General features: G+C 35.7%; 1 protein-coding gene across 1 annotated transcript in view; it reads left to right on the top strand.

Annotated features, from left to right (window-relative positions):
- Positions 1-870: 870 nt before the first annotated feature.
- The window catches only part of LOC150084626 (UDP-GalNAc:beta-1,3-N-acetylgalactosaminyltransferase 2-like), a 185,834-nt gene continuing 162,581 nt past the window's right edge, over positions 871-24,123 (top strand). The window contains exons 1-2 of the mRNA XM_090375365.1: positions 871-1,146; positions 18,607-18,837. Coding sequence (XP_090231491.1) covers positions 1,047-1,146; positions 18,607-18,837 — 331 coding nt within the window. The 5' untranslated portion in view covers positions 871-1,046. The remainder of the gene's footprint in view (positions 1,147-18,606; positions 18,838-24,123) is intronic.

Genomic DNA, 24,123 nt, shown 5'->3' with positions numbered 1-24,123 from the left:
AGTAATTAAACGTGACGTCACAAAATTACCGCCGGAAGTAACTCGGATCGGCGCACCGTAAAGAAACGAATTTTTTTTTTAAAACTTGGATTTATTAATTTTTTTTATTTGCATTTCCCGCGACACACAGGTTAAGAAACACTGATATAGAGTCAATCATGAAAATCCTTTTTGAGTTCTTGTAATTGTTGCACTCTGTGTATTCGCTCCATTTCACCCAAACATTGATTTAAAATAGACATCTATCTAAATGAATATCATGAAACCCAAAGTTACGATTGTCTGTTTTCTCTAAAATATGCATTAAACAAGAAATAAAACATGGTGTGGTTCCGATGAATTACCACAGAAGTTCGAAGGCAAAAATTGGATCGATTCAATGCTACAGTCAATAAACACCTTCCAGCGCATAAGAATGAAGAAAGTACAAATGTGCATTATGTATTGCCCTTTTGTCCTCAGTGTATTTTTATAGATCTAATAAAATATTTTGTTCATGTGCATAATCAATGGACTATATTGATTGGAAGTGTCGTCTATATTGATTGGAAGTACAACTCAAAAATAATATATTAAAATTACACACCTAGTCAATCATGTCACTACAAAGAAGAGAAATGAATTGTCGTTTTACTAAGTTTACAAATCCTTTTATTTATTCCTTTCTGTTATCGCGGAAGCACCGTCGGTACAAATGCCGAGGTTGAATGAAAAGTTTGTCTATTTATTGTTTTTTGACATATTAAAAAATGTAGAAATTTGTGTTTTCAGTTGTCTTGTTCCAGTTAATAGTTACGAATTGGTATTGGGCGCTGACAGCGGCACCACTTGGAAAAAAGTTGAAACAATTAGATAGCACAGCTAAGTACTGTTTACAATCTTACATAAATGTGATACCCAGTGAAGGAAACAGTGACAAGCCAAACCTGTTCGTCTGTAGCAGAACAAGCTTACTGAATAATCCTGAGGCTACAAAGTAACTTTTTTGATTAGGGCTCCTAATTTTATCGTTGTTAATACGTACTGTGAACATATATGGTTGATTTATGATAAAGTTTGTAGGTGCATACGCGGTAATTGTGGTATTAACTGCATGTTTATTTACTTGGCTATCTCGTGATGGGGACCTACCTACAGCCAAAAAAGGTGAGAGTAAAAATATTTTTATTTACTCGGGAACCACTTGTTGAGGTTCCATAATTATTAGCAGAACCATAATTTTTTTTTGCTTTACTCTACTTTATACTTAATTTTTTCAGTTGTGGGCCCTAAGGATTTTTCGGTCTACGGAATGGTAATCCTGCACTTTAATGTCGTGAGTCACTGTCAGCCTGTAAGTCACCGCCAGTTCCAACCTGTCGTGAATCGTATTCTGACGGACAGTTCCGACTTACTGAGCATGCGCGACACATAATCTGCCGGTTGCCGCTGTATCTGCCAGTCTGTGCTGGGAATTGTCACGGAGCATGCGCGACACTCACTGTATCTGCCCTTCTGTATACAGTCTGTCCTCGTATAGCACGATGGTTGTGTTCCTAGAAACCCTCGTGCAATGCAAAATCGTGCAATATAAACAACAGGCCCTATGGGAAAAGTGGGGTTAGGTGCCGACCACCCAAGATTGAACAAACATTTGGAACCAAAACATTACCAAACACAATAAATAATCGGGTAATTTTAATCGTTATAAAATACTTACGTATTTTATAACGATTAAAATACGTAATAAAAAATAATATTTTTATTATAATATAATAAATAATAAAAAATATTTATTTTTTTATTATTTATTATAAAGTATTTTTAGTATTTTTAATACTAAAAAGTATTTTTTACGAATAAATACGTATTTTATTCGTAAAAAATGTATTATATTAAATAAAATACGTAAGTATTTTATTACGACTATTACGTAATAAAATATTGCTAATGCTTTTGCTGCTATCGTAAGCAAACTTGTTTTTTGTTTGATTTTCTATCCAAACAGATAGAAAATCGAAAAACAGATAGAAAAGACAGCCGTTCCATCTCTTCCAATTCTTGTGTCTTAATCTAATGGATTTTAATTACACTTGGAGTTGTTCCCGCTATGAAAGTTGTTTTTATTTTCTCTGCATTCTTTGTAATTCTCGGCGTTGCCTCATTTAGGTCTGTAGCACGTGCAATATCACATGGTCTTTCATTTCGCTCAAAGCGTTTCACAATTTCATATTTTTTCTCTATCGACAGAGGCGGACTGGCCATAAGCCTTTTCCGGGAAATCCCGGTGGGCCGGAGGCCGGTGTGATTTTGGCCATAAACCATAGTATGAGGCCACTATAAATTTTCCCGGGTAAGAATTTTTGACCCAGTCCGCCTCTGTTTATCGATATTGCTTTTTTTTTTTCTCTCTGAATCTGCAGTGTCTTCTCCAGGACGCTTCCTTTTCACACCTTTTAAGTATTTTACTCATTTTTAAAGCACAATTACAAAACGAGGAGGCACCCTTAATACACATAAACAAAGCTGCGCGCGTGTAGCAACTGAATAAACAACACCGTAAAGGCCGAGATACACTATTAACACCTCACATTTTACTAAAGCACATTTCTGGGGGTTACTACCATAAAACAATTTCCAGTTGCGTTTCTGCTAGTGGAATCTGTTATAAACTGGTCGTAAACTCGATCTAATTGCAAATTATCGAGCTGGAATTGTGTGGGTTTTTACGTTATTATGGTGAAATGTGTTTCCCCTTCACTGATATAAAACACATAAATACATTTTCAGAATCTTCTTCGTTCCTATCGTGTTGCGTTCAATTGGGGTAATTCCGCGTTCGACTGCCATTTCTTGTAAACACAAAGGCGAATCGCGCATAAGCGAATTCGGTTCGTGTTATATAAGATAAAAAGTAAAGTGCAACCATTATCAACCCACTGCAGGATGGAAGCCTCCTCAACAATTCATGCTGAGGGAAATGGACCATAATCTGCCACGCTGGTCCAGTGCGGGTTGGCAGATCGACCGTATTTAGGAGTCAGGGGCTTGAACCCCGGTCTACTCAAAGAGCGTGTGCTACTGCACTCCCGCTCCTGCCCACTCGGCTACGGAGGCATTCCCCTATTTATAAATCGTGTAATGTAAACACGTGTTATACGAGGACCTACTGTACTGTACTGGCAACAAACTATATTATTTATTATTATTAATAGCCATATGGTGCAAGGAAGCCTGAGGCTTATGCTGCACCAGGAAAAAAGAAAAGTTCCCGAGTTACCTTGAAAGAGAGAGAGAGAGGGTCAAAAGTAGAAGGGAAACACCAAGAAAGAGAAGAATTTAACCCCAGGGGCTCGCATCTGGTGAGTATGGTCTTGGCAAACCCAGGGTCCTGAGCTGGATATCATCATTCTTCTCTTTCTTGGCGATTCCCTTCTCTCTCTCTCTCTCTCTCTCTCTCAGGGTAACTAGGGAATGGGCGCCTCCGTGGGCAGGAGCAGCAGTGCGTAGCACACTCTTCTTGATTAGACCAGGATTTGAGCCAGTGATCCACCAAATACAGAGGATGCGGAAAGGTCAGGGAATAACCACCGCATATCCCCGGAGCAATATGACCTTAGTTGCTAATGCTCCTAAAAACCAAACAACAACAACTAGGGACTTTTTTTTTTTTTTTTTTTTTTTGGCTGTTGCAGCATAAGCCTCAGGCTTCCTTGCACCATATAGCTAATAATAATGATGATATCCAGCTCGGGACCCTGGGTGTGCCAAGCCCAACTGATGATGTTACCAACAGCAAACTCAAAATGGGAAGCATTCAAGGAACTAATCTTGGAGGCTACCAGGCTTTACATACCAACTAAGAAATATTGTTCAAGGTTTAGGCCTAAATGGTTGTCAGATGAACTAATGAGACATGTGGCAGAGAAGAAAAATGCATGGGATACATATAAATTAATGGGTGACATGGAAGCCTATGATAGATATAAGTTGGTCTGTAACCAAGTCACAAAGGAGATTAGGCAGGCAAAGGCAGACTACGAAAAATCCTTGGCAAAGGATGCAAAGAAAAACAGAAAAGAGTTCTTTACATACTTGAACTCGAGAAGGAAAGGGATGAATCAGATTGGTCCACTGGATATTGATGGTTCAACAGTTGAGGATCTTGCTCAGGTGGCTAACAATCTAAACGAGTATTTTGCATCTACATTCACGCATGAGGAGTTATTCAGGAAGGAGAATGATGTAGGTAAAGTAAACATTGGCAGTGAGCTGGATGATTTTGTAATAACTGAGAGGAAAGTGGAGGAGAGATTGTTGAGGATAAACATAAAAAAGGCACCTGGGGTGGATGGGATCTATCCAGTTATATTAAAGGAGGCAGCAAAGGAAGTATGCAAACCCCTAGCCATAATTATGAGAGCTTCTTTGGACTCAGGGGAGGTACCCATAGACTGGAGATGTGCAAATGTAACCCCAATTCACAAAGGAGGATCAAAGGCTGACACAAGTAATTATAGACCTGTTAGTTTAACTTCTGTTCCAGGTAAATTAATGGAGGCACTGGTTAAAGAAGCACTGCAGGATCATCTAGACAAGAATTCAGTTATAGCTCAGACCCAGCATGGTTTTGTTAAGGGCAGGTCTTGCCTGACCAATTTGATTGGATACTATGATGTAGTCACAAAAGAACTGGATGCAGGGAATAACTTTGATATTATATATTTGGATCTTAGAAAGGCTTTTGATACTGTTGCACATGGAAGACTGCTGCACAAATTGGAGCAGTGTGGCATTGGAGGCAAATTGCTGCTATGGATAAGGGGATGGTTGAGTGGCAGAAGACAGAGAGTGGTAATCAATGGACACTGCTCAACGTGGACTAATGTTATTAGTGGAGTTCCTCAAGGTTCAGTGTTGGGTCCGTTGTTGTTTTCGGTGTTTATGAATGATATTGATGATGGGATATCAAGTTTAATGTCCAAGTTTGCAGATGATACAAAGGTTGGCAGGGTCGTCAAGGACACTACTGACGCTATGCTGCTGCAACAGGATCTGGAAAGGTTGAACAGATGGGCTGAGAGGTGGCAAATGAAGTTTAACATTGACAAATGTAAAGTACTGCATATGGGAAACAGTAACCCCAGAGCAACGTATCAACTCTGCGGTACCACACTGACAGTGGTGGAGAATGAAAAGGACCTGGGGGTAATTGTGCAGGGAGATATGAAGTTCTCTGAGCAGTGCAGACGACCTGCAAGAGTAGCTCATGGTGTCTTGTCAATGATATACAGGAATTTTTCTAGCAGGGATAAGGAGGTGATTATTCCCTTGTATAAGGCAATGGTTAGGCCACATCTTGAGTACTGTATACAGGTCTGGAGGCCTCATTTCAAGAAGGATGTAGAGCTGCTGGAACGGGTACAGAGAAGGGCAACAAGATTAGTAAATGGAACAAAGGGTTGCTCTTACGAAGAAAGGCTTAAGTTTTGCAAATTACAGAGTCTGGAGACTAGGCACCGGCGAGGTGATCTGATAGAGGTGTATAAGGCCTTGAATGGTTTGAGCATGCTCAATGCCAATGGGATTCTTCATCTTTCTCAGAATAATCACCTCAGAGGGCATAAATTCAAATTGAGGAAGGACGGATGTCGGATAGATGTGCGGAAATTTGCCTTTGGCCAGCGGGTGGTTGGTTGGTGGAACTGACTTCCATCACTTGTTGTTGAAGTTGATAGCCTAAACAAATTTAAAGCTCAACTGGACAGGTATTTCGAACGAACGGAGGGGTGAAATGGGAGAGGGTTTTTTTTTTTTTTTTTTTTGGGCTGATGCTGAATAAGCTTGCTTTCTTGCATCGTATGCCTCTACTAATGCTAATGCTAATACTCACCAGATGTGAGCCCCCAGGGTTAAATATAATATCGGTGTAAACTATATAACACCATAGTTTACCCATAAATTTGAACCATATTGTGGGTGCCTTCACAACGAGATAGCTGGTATTGCACTACTTCAAATAAATAACGCTTCTCTAGCAGAGAAGACTACTGTTATTTATTTTCAGTGGATACCACCACTCAGACGATCGTTTCGAAGCTAGTATATTTTCATCATCTTCAAATACATTATTACTACCTACACCATTTGAGGAAAGACAGATGTAGGATAGATGTGCGGAAGATTGCCTTTAGCCAGCGGGTAGTTGGTTGGTGGAACAGACTTCCATCCTTTGTTGTGGAAGTTGATAGCCTAAATAAATTTAAAGCTGAGCTGGACAGGTATTTGGAACGAACGGAGGGGTGAAATGGGAGCATTTTTTTTTTTTTTTTTTTTTGGCTGATGCTGCATAAGCTTGCGTTTTTGCATCATATGTCTCACTAATGCTAATCTCTCATTTGTGGAAATAACTTCGCAACTGTGATGGCATGTTGCATTACCAGGTACCTGCCCACCCACTGATGATGAACCCACACTAGCTTCGAAACGATCGTCTGGGTGGTGGTATCCACTGAAAATAAATACGTGTAACAGTATTCTCTATTAGAGAAGCGTTATTTTTTTGAAGTAGTGCAATACCAGCTGTCTCGTGAAGCTACCCACAATATGATATACAATTAAAACGATGCCTTTACACTACTTACGTAGTTCAAATGTATGGGTAAACTATGGTGTATCTATACCGATATTATATACATGTAGTTAATTACCTAAACCCATAAGAAATATGCCTTGTGCATTTCATCTTCTAATACGGTACTGGCAACGTTCTACGTACTCGCAGTAATTTTAATTTTTTATTTTTTCGTTTTCGGAAAGAATAAAAACAATTTCCTGACTACATAAGAATTTGATTATAAAAGTAGATAGTTATAAAAACGATAATGGAAATAGGTAATTATTATTAATTTTTAATTATTATTTTCAGGTAATATATTTTGTATTGCCTGAAAATAATATTATTTGTGAATTATTACACTTGTGAAAAGGCGAATTAAATAAAAATACATATAGTGCTTAATGCTATTGATCCAATGATTTTACTTTCTATCGATCTATATATATATATTAAACTCTCCAAAAAGTGTATATATATATATATATAATTTGATATATATACTTTATTATATAATATAATTTATTAATTTTTTAAATTTAATTATTAAATAATATACACATGTATTAATATTTCAAATTATAATATATATATATATATTAAACTCTTCAAAAAGTATGTTGGTACATTTGTTAAAAACCATTTAAAGTGAAAATAGACTGAACATGTGCAATGAAGATGTATTAATTTAATTTAATTTTTCTCCCTTTTGCCACGCGAAATAACCTATAATTTTATCCTAATTTATATTTCGTGCAACGTGAGTTTCAGTGGATACAATTCATATATTGGTTAGTCATTCTTAATCTAAGGTGATTTTTAATCAATTTGAGTTTACTCGAGGACCTTTCACCAGGAACTTTCGCTACTATTACAGGCAGGGTAAGAAAAATTCGAAACGCAATTTCTGTGTCTGGATAAGTTTCCATTACACACTACTCCTAAATCAATTGGGAAAGATACATGCAGGGCCGCGCCGGTATATATTGGTCGCCCGTGTTCAAAGGAAAAATATGCCGCCCGAGAACATTGTAATCCCCCCCCCACAAAAAAATAACATTTTTTGTAATAATATTTTATCGATATTAGAATTTATAAATAATATTTATATTTTTTATTTTATTTCCTTATCACGCTTTATTCATGCTGCACATATTTGAACATGAAAAGGTAACATAAAATTAAGACAGCTTTGTGGAATAAATTTTATCGAAATTTGATATATATATGTTTTAAATAATATCACTTGGTTTTGAAAGAAAAATCGTGAAAACAGATATTAATAATAATTGTTATAAAATACATAAATATATAATAATAACCTTTATTTATAACTAAACATAATTACATGTATAAAGTTTAATTCATGTGTTATTACATATTTAACTTATAAAATAAATTGAAATAAAATGACTAGATATTAAATAAATTTTTTTTTATCACGTCGTGCATATCTAAACTTTCAGCAAAATCGTGTTCTATCGAGACTAGTGCTAAATTATCCAATCTTTCTTGGAACATTGTACTACGAAGATAATTTTTAATTTGGAAAATGATCTTTCCTCGGTAGCTACACTCGCTGGCAATGTAAGAAGTATTCTTAGAGCAACCACTACGTTTGGAAAAGTGGTGCATAAATTTGTTTTCAAAAATATACTCTTAATACTTCTGTTACTCCCAAATCTGGTTTTAAAATATTTTTGAGTACTTTTAATTCGTCGGTCATGTCAATGGCATCAATATCGTTTTCGTTCTTAATATCGTCTGTTAATTTATTTTGCAGATCTTTACAACATTTTAGAATTTCTTGATCGGTTACATGCTTTAAATAAAGTATGTCATATAAAAAATTGAAATCATCACTATGTGTTCTTAATAAATCAAACCTGTCTTTATTGTTGTGTATAGTATTGAAAAATAAAAATTAATTTTAAAATTTAACTGTGCATCGTTTATGCCTTCATCTGGATTTTCTCACAATCAAATGATTCAAATTGAATTTTCTTTTTACGTCGACGTATAAGAGAGACATCAGAAAATTTAGTTTCGGTTTCCAATATTTCAGCTAACTGTTTTAATTCATTTAAAAACTCAAAAAATCCACTATCAGATCGTTTACTTTGTAAGTAATTAGATGATTATTTAATTGATCAAGCGAACCACTTTCACTACTTTCTGCTACGGTTACTGGACACTTCGAAGATGTTGACGGTTCTTCGAGACTTTGAAAGTACAGGCATTTCTCGCTTTATGAGTTCCCGGGTTTACGAGTTTTTTTTCCCAAGTATCAAGAAAATCGAAAATATGAACATTAATTGCAAAAAATGAATGTTAAACATTCATAAATACCGCATTCCAAATCACGTGCGTAGCTATACAATACAGTATACCCCGCTTTACGACATTAATCAGTTCCAGAGACACCATCATATCGCTAAAATATCGTAAAGTGAACCCAATAACACATTGTTTTTTGGTAATTCGTTCCAAGATTTCGGAAGTTGAAATTTTCGCTGTATGACTAAGCTATTTATCGCTATAAAATGTCATTTTCAAGGTCACGTGCGTGACCTTAAGGCCATATGAAAGGTCATGAGCGTGGTTTGTAAATAGTATTAGTTACCAATTCAAATCATTAAAATGCACTGCACTTTCATCGTTATCATATGTTCCGTTATAAGAATCAATTTTAAACGTCTTTGTGATATTTTTCTAAAGCACATTTGTGGAGGTCACGACCACAAAACAATAAAAACAATTTGCACTTTCCGGTTTATTGGGCTTTTCTGTTACTGCAAGCAATTATAAACGGGTAGTAAACTCGATCTTCTTGCATTTGCGAAAATACCGATAGCTGGAATTATGTGGTATTTTACGTTATTATGTTGAAATGTGTTTCCCTTTTACTGAAATCTTCAATCGTATAAAAAACATAAATAAAATTTCAGACTCTTCTCTTCATTCCTTTTTTTTTTTAAGTTTCGTAAACTTGTTACTCCACGTTGTACTGTAGAGATTTTGCCACCCGGGACGGTCCCTGAGTTTGCCGCCCCTCTCAATACACACCAAAAATACAGTACTACGAAAACACTATGTTTATTTTTGAAGTAAAACTTTAATTACAATATTCTAAAATGTTATTTTTCTTGCTTTTCTGTTAATTAAGTAATAAAAATTACTAAGTTAACATAAATAAAAGAACCTTCGTGAAAAGTGCCGCCCGAGACGGACCGCCCCCTCCTAGCTACGCCACTAACTCCACGCGAATCATGTTAGTTGCAATTTGTGTGTGCCGTTAAAAAATGCTTATGTATGCAATCGTGAAATTTATAATTAAAAGAGAAGATTATCTTGGAAACAAACGCCTCTATGCAGCATCAGTCAAAAAAAAAAAAAAATTTCACACAACCATTCCCTCTAAATGTTTGCCGTCTGATGCTGTTCCTCCTTAAATTTATTTAACCTATCAACTTTCACAACAACAGATGGAAGTTTATTACAGCAATTAACCACCCGCTGGCTAAAGGCAAATTTCCGCACATCTATTCTACATCTGCCTTTCCTTAATTTGAATTTATGCCCCCTTAGGTTCGTAATCTGAAGAAGTGGAAGAATCCCTTCAGAATTCAGCGTGCTCAACCCATTCAAGGACTTATACACCTCAGTCAGATCACCTCTAAGATGCGTAGTCTCCAGCCACTGCAATTTGGAGAACTTAAGCCATTCTTGGTAAGAGGATCCCTTAATTCCCCTCACCAGTCTTGTTGCCCTTCTCTGTACACGCTAAAGCAAATCTACATCCTTCCTAAAATGAGGCCTCCAGATCTGTACGCCGTACGCAAGGCGTGGCCTGACCATTGCCTTATACAGAGGGACAATCACCTTTTCCCTGCTAGCAAAATTCCTATACATATATCATTGACAAAACCCCATAACCTGCCCTGAGTGATCAACGAGTGTGCATTTAGTCGAAGATGATGAAGAATAAACATTCTTTAACATTTGTAAGTCGTAAATAATTACTCTATTATTATAATTTGCTTGATTTTACAGGCTACGTTTTCATTTCTTTCGAAAAATCAATCATTGTTTAAACATAAACTTAATTAGCTAACTAATTTCATTGTTGAGAACGTAACCCCTATTTTTAACCTTATGTCTATGGGAAATAAATTCCCGCTTTACGAGCGCACGCTAGGAACGAATTAACTCGTTCGTAAAGTCGAGAACTACCTGTACTTTAAAATAGCACCTTCTGATTTTTTATTTTCTTCGTCTTTTACTTTTATTTTTTTACGATATTGCGCACCGGAAAATCTTTTCGTTTTTCGGTAAGTCTGCTGTCTTTAGGCATGGCTGAATATAAAAAAATATTTTCTATTACTATTATAAAAAAATAATATACATAAATTTTTCAGTTACGAAAATTCACCTACCGCAGGGTAATTTGACGTTAATATTTAATTTAAGTAAATAGATAATTATAATAAACGTAACGCTGATAATATTTATTAAATTTATCCTTTAATATTCTTATGTAATACACTGCATTTTAAAATAAAATTTTAAATTAAATGTTAAATTTCAGTTCATTACTTCTGTAAACGATACTCGCTATAACGTAACTGATAAAAGTTTTTAGTCGATGGCGACTAGGTACGAACGAGTTATTTCCCTAACTTTGATCCAATTGTCTCAGCGAATGCACCATACTAGGTAATACTGTATAATGGGCTCTCAACAAATATTAATACATGAATGAAGAATCAAAAAAGTTACAGGTTCACTATCTAATCATTTTTAAAAAGTTTATTGTCACAAGATTTTCTTTATTTTTTTTTCTTTATTCAAATTATGTTTAGATTCTACATCATTTCGGCCGCCCGTGTTCGTCGCACACTCGAATAGAGGGTTGGCGCGGCCCTGGATACATGTAATACACTGTGTATAGATAGAAGGTTAAAAGAATTGGATCTACAGCATTAAGTACTATTTGTATTTTTATTTAATTCACCTTTTTACAAATGTAATTATTTACAAATACACGTATATACAAATAATCACAAAATATACTCATATTATTTTCAGGCAATACAAAATATATTACCTGAAAATAATAATTAAAAATTAATATTAATTACCTATTTCCATTATCGTTTTTATAACTGTCTACTTTTATTTTTATAATCAAATTCTTATATAGTCAGAAAATTGTATTTTATTCTTTCTGAAAATTAAAAATTACTGCACGTACGTTGTACATTGCTAGTATCAGAGTAAGATCTTATTACTTTGTGGCCAGTATATAGTCAGTGTTGCGCATGTTCAGTCAAGTCGGAACTGCCCGTCAGAATATGATTCACGCCAGGTTGGAACTAGCGGTGACTTGTGGGCTGGCCGTGACTCACGACACTAAAGTGAAGGATTATCTGAGGAATTACCGTCTAAATGAAACGAAGGATAAAGTTGTGTAAAAAAAATTAGGGAAAATTGGATCACATTCTTTGAAGACATTCAGTTGTCTTCAAACATGTGGGATACTTAGTGAAAGTGTACTTCCAAACATTTCCGCCTGATGTTGGAAGAACTGCACAAACTGTTATAGGTGATGGATAGGTAAAATGGGATTTTTTTTTTTTTTTTTTTGACTGATGCTTTAGAGCTTGCTTTCGTGCATTATTTGCTACTACTAAGTAAAAATTTTATATACTATTTATTTATTGAACATAAACTGGCAATATGCAAATTATTATCAGCACAAGTGTGTGTAATCATAAACTTATAAAAAATTATATTATACAGTTTTTAAAAGAGGGAGAAGGTCCAACTTCATCATTATTATTATTATTATTATTATTAACTATATGGTGCAAGGAAGCCTGAGGCTTATGCTGCACCAGCCAAAAAAAAAAAAAAAAAAAATTTTAATACCCCAAGAGAGAGAGAGAAGAAAGGAATCACCAAGAAAGAGAAGAATGATGATCATGAACTTGGTCCGGCTTAGGTCTTTTAATACCTGTTCCGTTGTAGCTCTTGGAAGTGGTTTTGATCTTGCCGTCGTTGTCTTTGTCGATCAACATCTCTCTTGCCTGTAGGTTTGTAGTTAAAGGCTAATTTTGGGATCCGGTCTGGGTTCATTCTTTCTATGTGGCTGATCCATTTTTCCTGATACCGTTTTATGCCATTTACTATGTTATCTACTTTTAATTTCTTGCGGATATCTATATTTCTTTGGTGGTCTAGTCTTGTAAAGCCTAATAATGGTCTTAAAAATTTCATTTGTGCTGCTTCTAGTTTGTGTGCATCTTTCTTATTTATGATCAAAGTCTCACAGCTGTAGAAGAGAGCTGGTTTTGAAGTGATGTTGTGCAGTCCTAATTTTGTTTCAGTTGTCATTTGTTTTCCGAAGTGGCGTTTAACCGTTCCATTCATTTTATTATATTTTTGTAGTTTAGTGTGGATGTCTTTCCCTTCATTTGATATTAAATTTCCCAAAGAGGTGAAGTCAGATATTTGTTCTATTATTTTATCATCAATAACAATTTTGACTCTTTGTATGTTTTTTTCCACATAATCCCATTGATTTTGTTTTTGAGGTGGAGATTTTCATCTCGTACTTTTTACCTATTTTATTAAGTTCATTTGCTGCTATCTGTAGTTCATCTTCGGATTTTGCAATTATAACTTGATCATCAGCATATAATATAGTTTGGATTTTATTCCTGTTGTTCAACTGTATTCCGTTGTTGTTTGTTTCCATTCTTTAAGAATTGTATTGATGTAGATATTAAAGAAATTTGGTGATAGTCCACATCCTTGTTTCACTCCTTTATTGGTGATAATATGGGTCTGATAGTTGGCCATTAGAATATTTTATACAGACTTTTGAGTTTTTATATAGGCTTTGGATCTCTTTCCGGAGTTGGGTTGGGATATTTTCTTCACGTAGAATCTGCCAAAGTTTTTCCCGGTTTACATTGCCATATGCTTTTTCATAATCAATAAAGAGCAGAAATGTTGGTAGATTGAATTCTCTTCTTTTCTCCAAATTTGTTGTAGCGAGAAAAGGGCATCTATTGTGCTTCTCCCTTTTCTGAACCCACATTGTTCTTCTTCTAAGAATTGTTCACTGTATTTATTAAGTTTATTCTTTAGTATATTAGAGTATAGCTTTGCAGCAGTTGACAGCAGTGTTATCCCTCTGTAGTTGTTAGGGTTATTTCTGGAGCCTTTTTTGTGTAAATTGATTACTATTCTTGTTTCCCAATCTTTGGGTATCTGTTGCTTATGCCATATGATGTTAAATAATTTTAGTAGTGCGTTTTTTAGTAAGGTGCCCCCATATTTAAATAGTTCTACATTCAAATTGTCTATGCCTGGGCTTTTTCGGTTTTTTGATTTTTGTAATATTAACTCTAGTTCTTCCATTGTTATATTTTCTTCATCTTTGGTTATCAGAGATTCATCTTCCAATTCCCTAGTGCCTGGGTTATACCATAGTTTGGAATAGTGTTGCTTCCATCCAACTTATTTACCTCCTTGTACCAAGTTGTTTTTAGACAATATTTTAAATAACCTATGGATGGACAATACTTGTAAATGTTTATTCTGAATGCATTACCATGGTGGAAATGAAAAGTTAAATGCCTTAATTTATGCATGTTAATTTTAAATGACCTATATAAGCGGCTCAGAACAAATGTTTCTGCACTGCAAATAATCTGCGCCTGTTTCAGGTGGATTGACATGTGAACAAACTGTGAATCATTTGCTTATTCTGGAACATTAATAACAAATTCAATGTATAAGATACTTGCTATTAACCATAATACTGAATAGCAAGAATATGACTGAATAGCAAGAATATGGCCATCTTCTGCCATCCCTGGGCAACAGGTGGTGTTTAACAAGGACAATTCCTTCTAGAGGTAACCTATGGTTACCTCTAGCAGGAATTGTTATTGTAGAATTTTGTGAATAAAGAATTTTATTATTATAGCTGATTTAAATACTGATGTAAACCAGGATTATTCAAAATAAGATGGTTGAAGGACATACATATATATCCAGAATAGCTAATTTGATTAAAATATACTTTACACTGCCAGGGGTGGTCCATGATTTTCTAAAGGAAAGGTCTAAAGCAATTAAGGGTGGTGAGAGGCTAAAGCTGTGTTCTGGAGAATCATTCAGCTTTCATCATGTAGCAGTAAAAAAAAATTAACATTATTTCGATCATGGGGCTAAAGCCCTACCTGGGATGGTTCTGTGAATTTCAAATGCAGGATATTGTATATTTTAATAAAAAGTTAAACCAGGTTTCTTCCAACATGAATATTTTTTTTCATTGCACTGCATCTTTCCTTTGATTGTGGGAGTTTTTCACTTTTTCATCATCTAGAATGAAAATGAGAAACTTCAGACCTCGAGAAATTTTTATGCATTCATAATTCTCCTATAAATAAACATTAATTAACCTTCCATTTTGAATGGGTTATACAGTTTTTTTTATTCCTTCATTTCAATGTTCTACGAATTGTGCGACATTAATTTTTTGTGTGGTGTTTAACAGATGCCAGGCAGGGCTGCGTTAATGCTACAGCCAAACCAGCCGTGGTCTGGGGCCTCATCCGAGGAAGGGCCTCACTTTCAGTGTAAATATTTTCTAAAGTAGTGATAAAAATTTATAATAAAAAAAGAAAACATGTAATGTAAAAGCATACGTAACTTGTTAAGTGTTTAAATTTTATTCTTTTACCCTTTTATTATTCTACAAGTATGACTAAATGCAACTAGGCATAATATTTTTAAGAGTTCTATTGTCACTTCAGCAAAGGATAAAGTTGACCTGCTAGCGTCCCATTTTTCTTCCAACTCATGTATTAATGATCTTGGTAAAACACCTCCCACCATTCCCAGCACGCTCCATTCAATGCTTCCTGTGATCTTTCGTCAGAAGGATTTTGACGAATCTTGATGCTAAGAAAACTCCACGCCCTGATGCTATTTCTCCACTTGTTCTCAAAACCTTCACTCTTTAACTTACTCCTGTTCTTTGCCACCTTTTTTCAGTTTCTTATTCCAAAGGTGTTTTTCCTTCTGCTTGGAAATTTGCTCACAACCAGCCAGTTCCTAAAAATGGTGACAAATCCTTCCCATCCAATTATCGTCCCTTTGCGATTACTTCTACTCTTTCTAAAGTAATGGAGAAATCAATTAACCACCAACTCTTAAACTATCTAGAAACCTTCTGTCTAATCTACAATCGCCAGTATGGATTCCATCAGTGTTGATACACTGGTGATATTCTGGCTTATGTCATCCATTTATGGAAAATTCAATGGAAAAGTTCGGTGAAACACAAGCAGTTGCTCTTGACATCTCAAAGGCTTTCGATCGTGTTTGGCATAAAGGTCTTCCAAACAAGCTTCCATCTTATGGTTTGCCAACTGTTTTTTGTAATTGGTTATCCAGTTTTCTCTCTCTGACTGCTCAATGTGGGTGATGGTAGATGGCTCTCTGTCTTCTAATTTCTCCACTAATGCTGGTGTCCCCCAAGTTTCAGTTCTTTTCCCCCCACTCTTTTCCTCTTGTATATTAATGACCTTCTTCCATTGACTGGAAATTCTATCCATAGCTTTGCTGATGATAACACAATGCATTCCAGTTTGAGAAACCTTGCCCTGCTCAATCAGTTTCAACTTCTTGAATATCCACTACCAATTCCTTAAATGCCGATCTCCAGGTAATTCTGCAGTGGGGCAAAGACAACTTAGTTAATTTCAATCCTTCTAAAACTCAGTCCTGTCTTATATCTTGCAAAAAGGATTCTTCTGCTCCTATGCTTATCTTTGGTGACACTGCGATTTCTAGGCAAGATGATATATCTCTTCTGGGGAGTACCCTGACTTCTAATTTCTCTTGGCACAAGCACAATACAAATATTGCTTCCTCTGCATCTAAAAAACTTTGTTTTCTCTTTCGCTCTCAGCATTACTTTTCTTCCAAACAGCTGCTCACTCTGTACAAATCGTAAATCTGCCCTACCATATAATATCGTTCCCACATCTGGGGCGGTGCCTCCTAAACCTCTCTCAGGCTTATAGATTCCATTCAGAAGAGGGAAGTTAGGTTAATTAACGACTCATCTCTAACAGAGTCTCTACACTCTCTGTCTCTTAGATGTATTGTTTCTGCTGCATACCTTTTATACATATACTTCCATGGGTACCGTTCTTCTGAATTGGCTTCTATAATTCCCGCTCTCTCTTTCAAAACAGTCCGAACCCGTGCCTCCATCAGCCAACATCCATTTACTGTCCAACTTCAAACGTACAGAATCAACTTTTCATATTCCTTGTTTATTCATTCAACTGCTGTTTTCTGGAACAACCTTCCCTCATACGTATTTCCTGAAAATTACAGTCTACAGAATTTCAAGTCTAATGTCAACACATATCTTCTTTCATCTTGTTAACCTCCCTCCCATGTATGGTACTAAGTACTATAGGTTCTAATACTTCTTGTGTTTGGGGTTTCTTAAAAAAAACCTGCCTACCCTGCAAACCATGGGATATGGTAGGAGGCAAAAATACTTAATTTTGTAAACAAGAAAGATGGCTCCTTGTGTCAACGATGGCAGCCAACCAACGAATTTGCAATGTACTTTTGTTGGATGATTGCTAGCCTTTAGGCCTGACGTAGCCGATTGGTCAGGAGTGTGAGTGCAGTATCACATGCTCTTTGAGTGGATTGGGGTTCGAGCCCATGACTGCTAAATACGATTAACATTTGTATTGATTGAGTTATTGTAAACTCTACTGACCTGATTTTCATGCCGGAGTATAAACAAGAACATACAACACCTCACTAACAAAACCAATATAGCATACATGAATGACTGCAGAAGTGATGACAACAGACATTGAGTATTTTTGTTGAGATTTTGAGCAGAGGTATTCAACAAAGATATATTTGGAAGTCCTTAGGAACTATTGTAACAGAGCTACATATATGTTCCTTCTGTACCATTTGCACTGACCATATTCAACTTCTGCATTTTCCATGTCAGACCAGCACCTTGTTTCTGATATTTTAATTCTGCATTTGATGACCTAACCAACAATTCTAATTCATCAAATTTATTGAATGTTCATTAATGTGAATGTGTGCCTGTGTGTGATCCTGGTAACCCTAACACAGCATGTATAATTGCTTGTCCCTTGTGTACCCTACCCCAGGATCTTGCGGAGGGGCAAACTTCCCACAGGATCTTGCCAAGGGGGAAGTAATCATCTCCCTCTCCCTCTCCACCTTACTTTTCCAATTACTCAGTGTCTGAAGCACTATAAGAATCAGTTAATGGCATCAGCAAATATTCAGACGGGACTGTAAAAACAGTCCCTTCTGTTAATTAGTGCAGGCCATGCAATGAAAAATTCTACCTCATGAGCCTTGTATAGCAGTTACCTTCTGGTGGTGGTAAATTATGCATAGGTGCACTGGACATGCACTTAAGGGCTACTGATATTTGGGAGCTCCAGAAGCTTAAATATACACTCAAATACATAAAATTTTGTAGTTTTGAAGCAGTTACCAAAATTCCACAGTACTTGCGAGTTCACTTGATCTAAATGCATTATTACCCTTTTTTGTTGCCAAATCAACAAAAAGGGCAAAAAAATATAGCTAATATTTGATCCTTATTCACATTGTATGTTCTGCATGAAAACAGTTTTTATTGATTGCTGTAAAAACAAACACCCAATTCAATTTATATAATTTTGAACTTTGTGTTTAATTATTTATATTAAGATTAAAATAATTAAACTAAAATAAAATTAAAGTAAATTAATTAATAAAAAAGTTAAATTTTAACAATTATAATTATACTGAAATAATTATTTTAACTATAAAATAACTATAAGGCAGAATGATTAAAGGAAAATTTATATGCTGTCTTTATATAAATGAGATTATTAAAATATATTATTAATTTTTTTTTTGTACAGAATACTATGATCTTGTTATTGCCATTTTATCAGCAAGAGACAATTTTTCTCAAAGAAATGCCATTAGAAGAACTTGGATGAAGGAAATAAATATTGAAGGATACAATTATAAACATTATCCTTCTTTCAGAGTAAGATCATGGTTTATTATTGGTAACAATGCATGCAGTATCCCTCCTCAGTTTAGATTGGATGAGCATGGTTGTGAATGGTTAAATGCAAATATATCAGGTATGGTGTATAGTTTTAAATAAATGATTTAATTTTTTTCTAATAATGTTGATATCTCTATAATAAATTAATATGCTTGTTGTACAAGGTGTGATTATTAAATAATGAGACTATTGCAATAAAATAAATATAATGAAATGTTTCATATCTTACAAGTTATTCCCCCTTCAAAATAATTGCCTTGAGCTTGCATGCACTATTCCCTATGTTTCTTCCAAGTACAGAAATATTTCCGTTTGTCATCTTCTGTAAGCCTTTTTAACATTTTGGGCATTTTTTTCTGAATGACCAAAATGTTTCTGAAAATGGGTCCACTGAAGAATGTCACAAGGGACTAGGTCTGGTAAGTAGGATCCATGTTCACACAGTGATTTGTTTTTTGACTGGGCAAACAGAGAGTTTGTTATGTGCTGGAGTATCTAACCATCCTTCCACAATTCAAGTCTTCGGGGTGGTATGTTTGAATGACAGTCTGATTTTTTTAGATGTATTCAGTCATAATGATTCCTTTAACATCGAAGAACACAAGAAGAAAACAAAAATGAAAACAAGAAGCATGGTTTTTATTTTTGATTTTGACATTCTTGGGTTTTTTTGGTCTGGTGGATTGTTTTGTCTTTCATTGCTTTGACTGTCTTTTAGTTTCTGGCTTGCACTGGAACAGCCAACTTTCATCGCAAGTAATTGGAGTACTCAAACAAAGTCTGGATCTTCAATTTTTTTCAGAACATTTTCAAAAACTTGGGAGTCTTCTCTTTCTTTGAAATTTCTTTTTTGTAATTTATTCTTCAAAATTTGTCTGACTGTTTCTTTGTCCCTATTGAGTTGTGATGCAGCCATTCTAATGCTTAAACAACAGTCACTTCAAATCAGTGCCCTTACCCAGTTTACATATTTCTCAGTTTTCTTGGATACTGGATGGCTGGCTTGGTTGTTCTCACTTCCTTCTAAAAATCTTGTATGCCATTTAAATGTGCAATCTCTTGACATAGTATCTTCCCCATAAACTTGACATAACTCATAACTTTCAGTGGGTATTTTCTTTATTTTTTTTTTAAATTTGAGATCGATTCATTTGTTCTGTTCTTTTGTCTGTCATTTTTACTGCAAATTGCAAAAACACAAGGTGATGAAAACCTGTCTCATTGCATTTGGAATGTGACTTCACAACTAGAGAAAGGTTCGAGGTCGTCTCCTGTGCCTTTGTTTCACAGGTGACACTCGGTGTGTAGTAGCTGCATACAGTCTCATTATTTAATTTAATTACCACCCTTTGTAGAGATATCACTGAACACACGCACAGACACACACACACTAGCACGCACAAACTCAGAAAAGGAGCAGCATTTTTATTTCAATGAAGACATTGAAATAAAAACCCTGCTCCTTTACTAATTTACCATTTTTGGCAACATATTCAGTTGTCACTGATCCAAACAGGATCATCAATAGTTATGTAATTTATATCCAGTGGACCAATGTGGTTCATCTCTTTTAGTGTTAACCCCACTACTTAGAGATTTGATTGCAGACTAGTTGCTACTTACTGTGGGTTTCTGTGTCCCTTTATAATTTATAATCATCCTATGCAGTTTTCTTCTCTGCCACTAGTCTTCTCATTTCATCTGACATCCATTTAGATCTAATTCTTGTACAGTATCTCTTACTTGTTATAAAAAGCTTGGTAGCTTCAAGATTACTTCACTAAATATTTCTCATTTAGAATTTGTAGTTGTCAACATCTGTAGAAGAATAAGAGAAATTTACCTCATTATGATACGTGGAACACTTCCGTATGACAAGAAATTTACCTCAATATGATACTACGTACATAAAATTCTCTTATTCTTCTATAAATATTGATATCAATGTAGAACATATTGAGCACCATAGCTCTGTTATATACTATCAACTTGTCAACATCATTGGATGGTTCCACTGACTAGAATTCAAACTGTCTAAGTTACCATTACAAAAGCAAAATCCCTACCTGTTACCCTTGACAGTAGTAGATATATTTTTAAGTAAATCCCACATCAATACATTATGATCATTACCAGATAAAGGAACCTAGTTGTTCCTTTATCTGGAGATTCTTGATGCAAGAAGAATCATTAATGACAGTCAGATCAATCAAGGATACTGCTTTTTTTTTCTCTCTTTTGTTACCTAACTGACAAGCGGGTACAGAAAATAGTTATCCAATGAATTCAGAAAAGCTCTGCTACTGTGCGAACGACCAATTCACACGGTCCAGTCAATATATGGAAAGTTAAAGTTATAAGATTTAAGATTCTGTATAGTTGTTCATTATACTCATCACAGTCATTAGGCCTGTGACACACCCTTACCCTCATTTTTTTTTCCCCAAGCGCTTATGTCGCACCAAACTGGGTGCATAAATTTAGATTCTGTTTGCTTCTTAATCTGGTACATAACTCCTCTTGTGTCTGTTCTTTCTGTACATCTACTCATCATTTGCAAATTCCATATCCTGTATGTCTAGTTGGCACCATGTTTCCGATAATCACAAAATTCCTGCATATGATGATTTTACCAATGTTTAAAATTCATTACATTTATTTACACTCCTAGCATTAGTGTATAAGCCTGTATAGGCATGCATGCTTTGCTTTTTACTAATGAGAACCCCCAGCTGTCTCAGTAATTCTCCACTTTTATTTTCCTGAGAGTTGAAAAATTAAAAAGGTGGTATTTTTTTTTTTTTTTATGAAAACCCCAAACACAAGAGGTATTAGATCCTATATTACTTAGTACCATGCATGGGTTTGAGAAGACGAAAGAAGATATTTGTTGACATCAGACTTCTGTAGACTATAATTTTCAAGAAATACGTATGAAGGAAGGTTGTTCCAGAAAACGGCAGTTGAATGAATAAACAAGGAAGTTGAAAAGTTGGTTCTGTGAGTTTGAAGTTGGACAGTAAATGGATGTTGGCTGGCGGCAGCTCATGTTCGGACTGTTTTGAAAGAGAGAGAGCGGGAATTATAGAAGCCAATTCAGAAGAACAGTGTGCATGGAAGTATCTGTAGAAAAGGCATGCAGCAGAGACAGAAAGTGGAGAGACTATTAGAGATGAGTCATTAATTAACCTAATTGCAGTCTTCTGAATGGAATCTAGAAGCCTGAGAGAGGTTTTGGTGGCACTGCCCCAGATGTGAGAACAATATTCCATTGTAGGGCAGATTTGGGATTTGTACAGAGTGAACAGCTGTTTGGAAGAAAAGTAACGCTGAGAGCGAAAGAGAAAACCAACTTTTTTAGATGTAGAGGAAGCAATCTTTGTAATATGCTTATGCCAAGAGAGATTAGAAGTCAGGGTAATCCCTAAAAGAGATATATCAATTTGCCTAGAAATCGGAGTGTCACCAAAGATAAGCATAGGAACAGAAGAATCCTGTTTGCGAGATATAAGACAAGACTGAGTTTTAGAAGATTGAAATCAACTAAGTTGGCTTTGCCCCACTGGAGAATTACGTGGAGATCGACATTTAAAGAATTGGTAGCGGATATTTGAGAAGTTGAAGCTGATTGAGCAGGGCAAGGTTTCTCAAAATGGGAAGTGGAATGCAGTGTGCTATCATTGGCAAAACTGTGGATAGGATTTCCAGTCAGTGGAAGAAAGTCATTAATATACAAGAGGAAAAGAGTGGGGGAAAGAACTGAACCTTGGGGAAAACATGCATTAGTGGAGAAGTTAGAAGACAGAGAACCATCTACCATCACCCTCAGTGAGCAATTAGAGAGAAAACTGGATAACCAATTACAAAAAACATTTGGCAAACCATAAAATGGAAGCTTGTTTAAAAGACCTTTATGCCAAACACGATCGAAAGCCTTTGAGATGTCAAGAGAAACTGCTTATGTTTTCTGTTTCACCGAACTGTTCCATTGAATTTGTCCATAAATGGGTAACAAAAGTCAGAATATCACCAGTGGATCGACCTGGCGGAATCCATACTGGTGATCATTGATCAGATGGAAGGTTTCTAGGTAGTTTAAGATTTGGCAATTAATTGATTTCTCCATTACTTTAGACAGAGTAGAAGTAATTGCAATGGGACGATAATTGGATGGGAGGGTTTTGTCACCCTCTTTAGGAACAGGCTGGATATGAGCAAATTTCCAAGCAGAAGGAAAAATGCCTTTGGAATAAGAAAGTGAAAAAAGGTGGCAAAGACCAAGAGTAAGTTCAGGATCACAGGTTTTGAGAACAAGTGGAGAAATAGCATTAGGGACTGGAGCTTCCTTCGCATCAAGATTGTCAAAATCCTTCTGACATCCTTTTGATGGAAGACCACAGGAGGCATTAAATGGAGCGTGTTGGGAATGGTGGGAGGTGTTTTACCAAGATCATTAATACATGAGTTGGAAGAAAAATGGGATGCTAGCTGGTCAGCTTTATCCTTGGCTGAAGTGATAACATAACCATCTGGTTTTGACAGAGGTGGGAGCAGTGATGGACAAATATTGCGGCCAATAGCTTTGGCAAGATACCAGAATGCTCCGTTACCATTAGGGCAAGAAGCAAGTTTTCTACTCTTAGCCTGTTCAAAATCTAGTTTGGACTGATTAATAACTGCTTTGCAATTGTTGTGAGCTTTGGTGTAGGCAGAAAATGAAACTGAAGAATTGGAAACAAGCCAATTACGATATGCAACATTCTTCTCTTGAAGAGCCTTGGCACGTTTATTGAAAAATCAAGGTTTAGATAAAGGACGAGATTTTAAAGTGGTGTGTGGGATAAAGGATTCCATTCCTACAAGAATAATTTCATTGATTGATCTGAGGAAATGTTAACATCAGAAGTTTTGAAACAGTAATCTGACCAAGGAAAAGAAGAAAAGTAATCTTGTAAGTCATCCCACTTTGCATTCTTCTAATGCCGAACAATACGAGGTTGGGAATAACCATGAGATAAAGGTTCCATTGGAGAAGAGACAATCACCAAGTTGTGATCTGATGCGCCTAAAGGACCACTCACTTCGACTGTGTACTTAGAAGAGTTGTTTGTGAGAAAAAGATCAAGTGTGTTAGCTGTATGGTTTGGATTGTCCCGTATTCTTGTAGGTAAATGAACAATCTGTGCAAAATCATTAGTAATTGCAAAAGCTTCAGCATCTCGACCAGCTGGATCAGTGTTACTAGAAAACGGAAGCCAGCTGGAGTTGTGAACATTAAAATTGCCAAGGAAAATTACCTCACTGTTAGGAAAGTTGTATTGGAAAAAGTCAAATTGGAAAGAGAGGAAGTCAAAGAGCTCCT

Source organism: Mastigoproctus giganteus, chromosome 6, assembly GCF_048544385.1.
Source record: "Mastigoproctus giganteus isolate SK-2022 chromosome 6, ASM4854438v1, whole genome shotgun sequence".
NCBI lineage: Eukaryota > Metazoa > Arthropoda > Arachnida > Uropygi > Thelyphonidae > Mastigoproctus > Mastigoproctus giganteus.
This window is presented reverse-complemented; position numbering and strand designations above follow the sequence as displayed.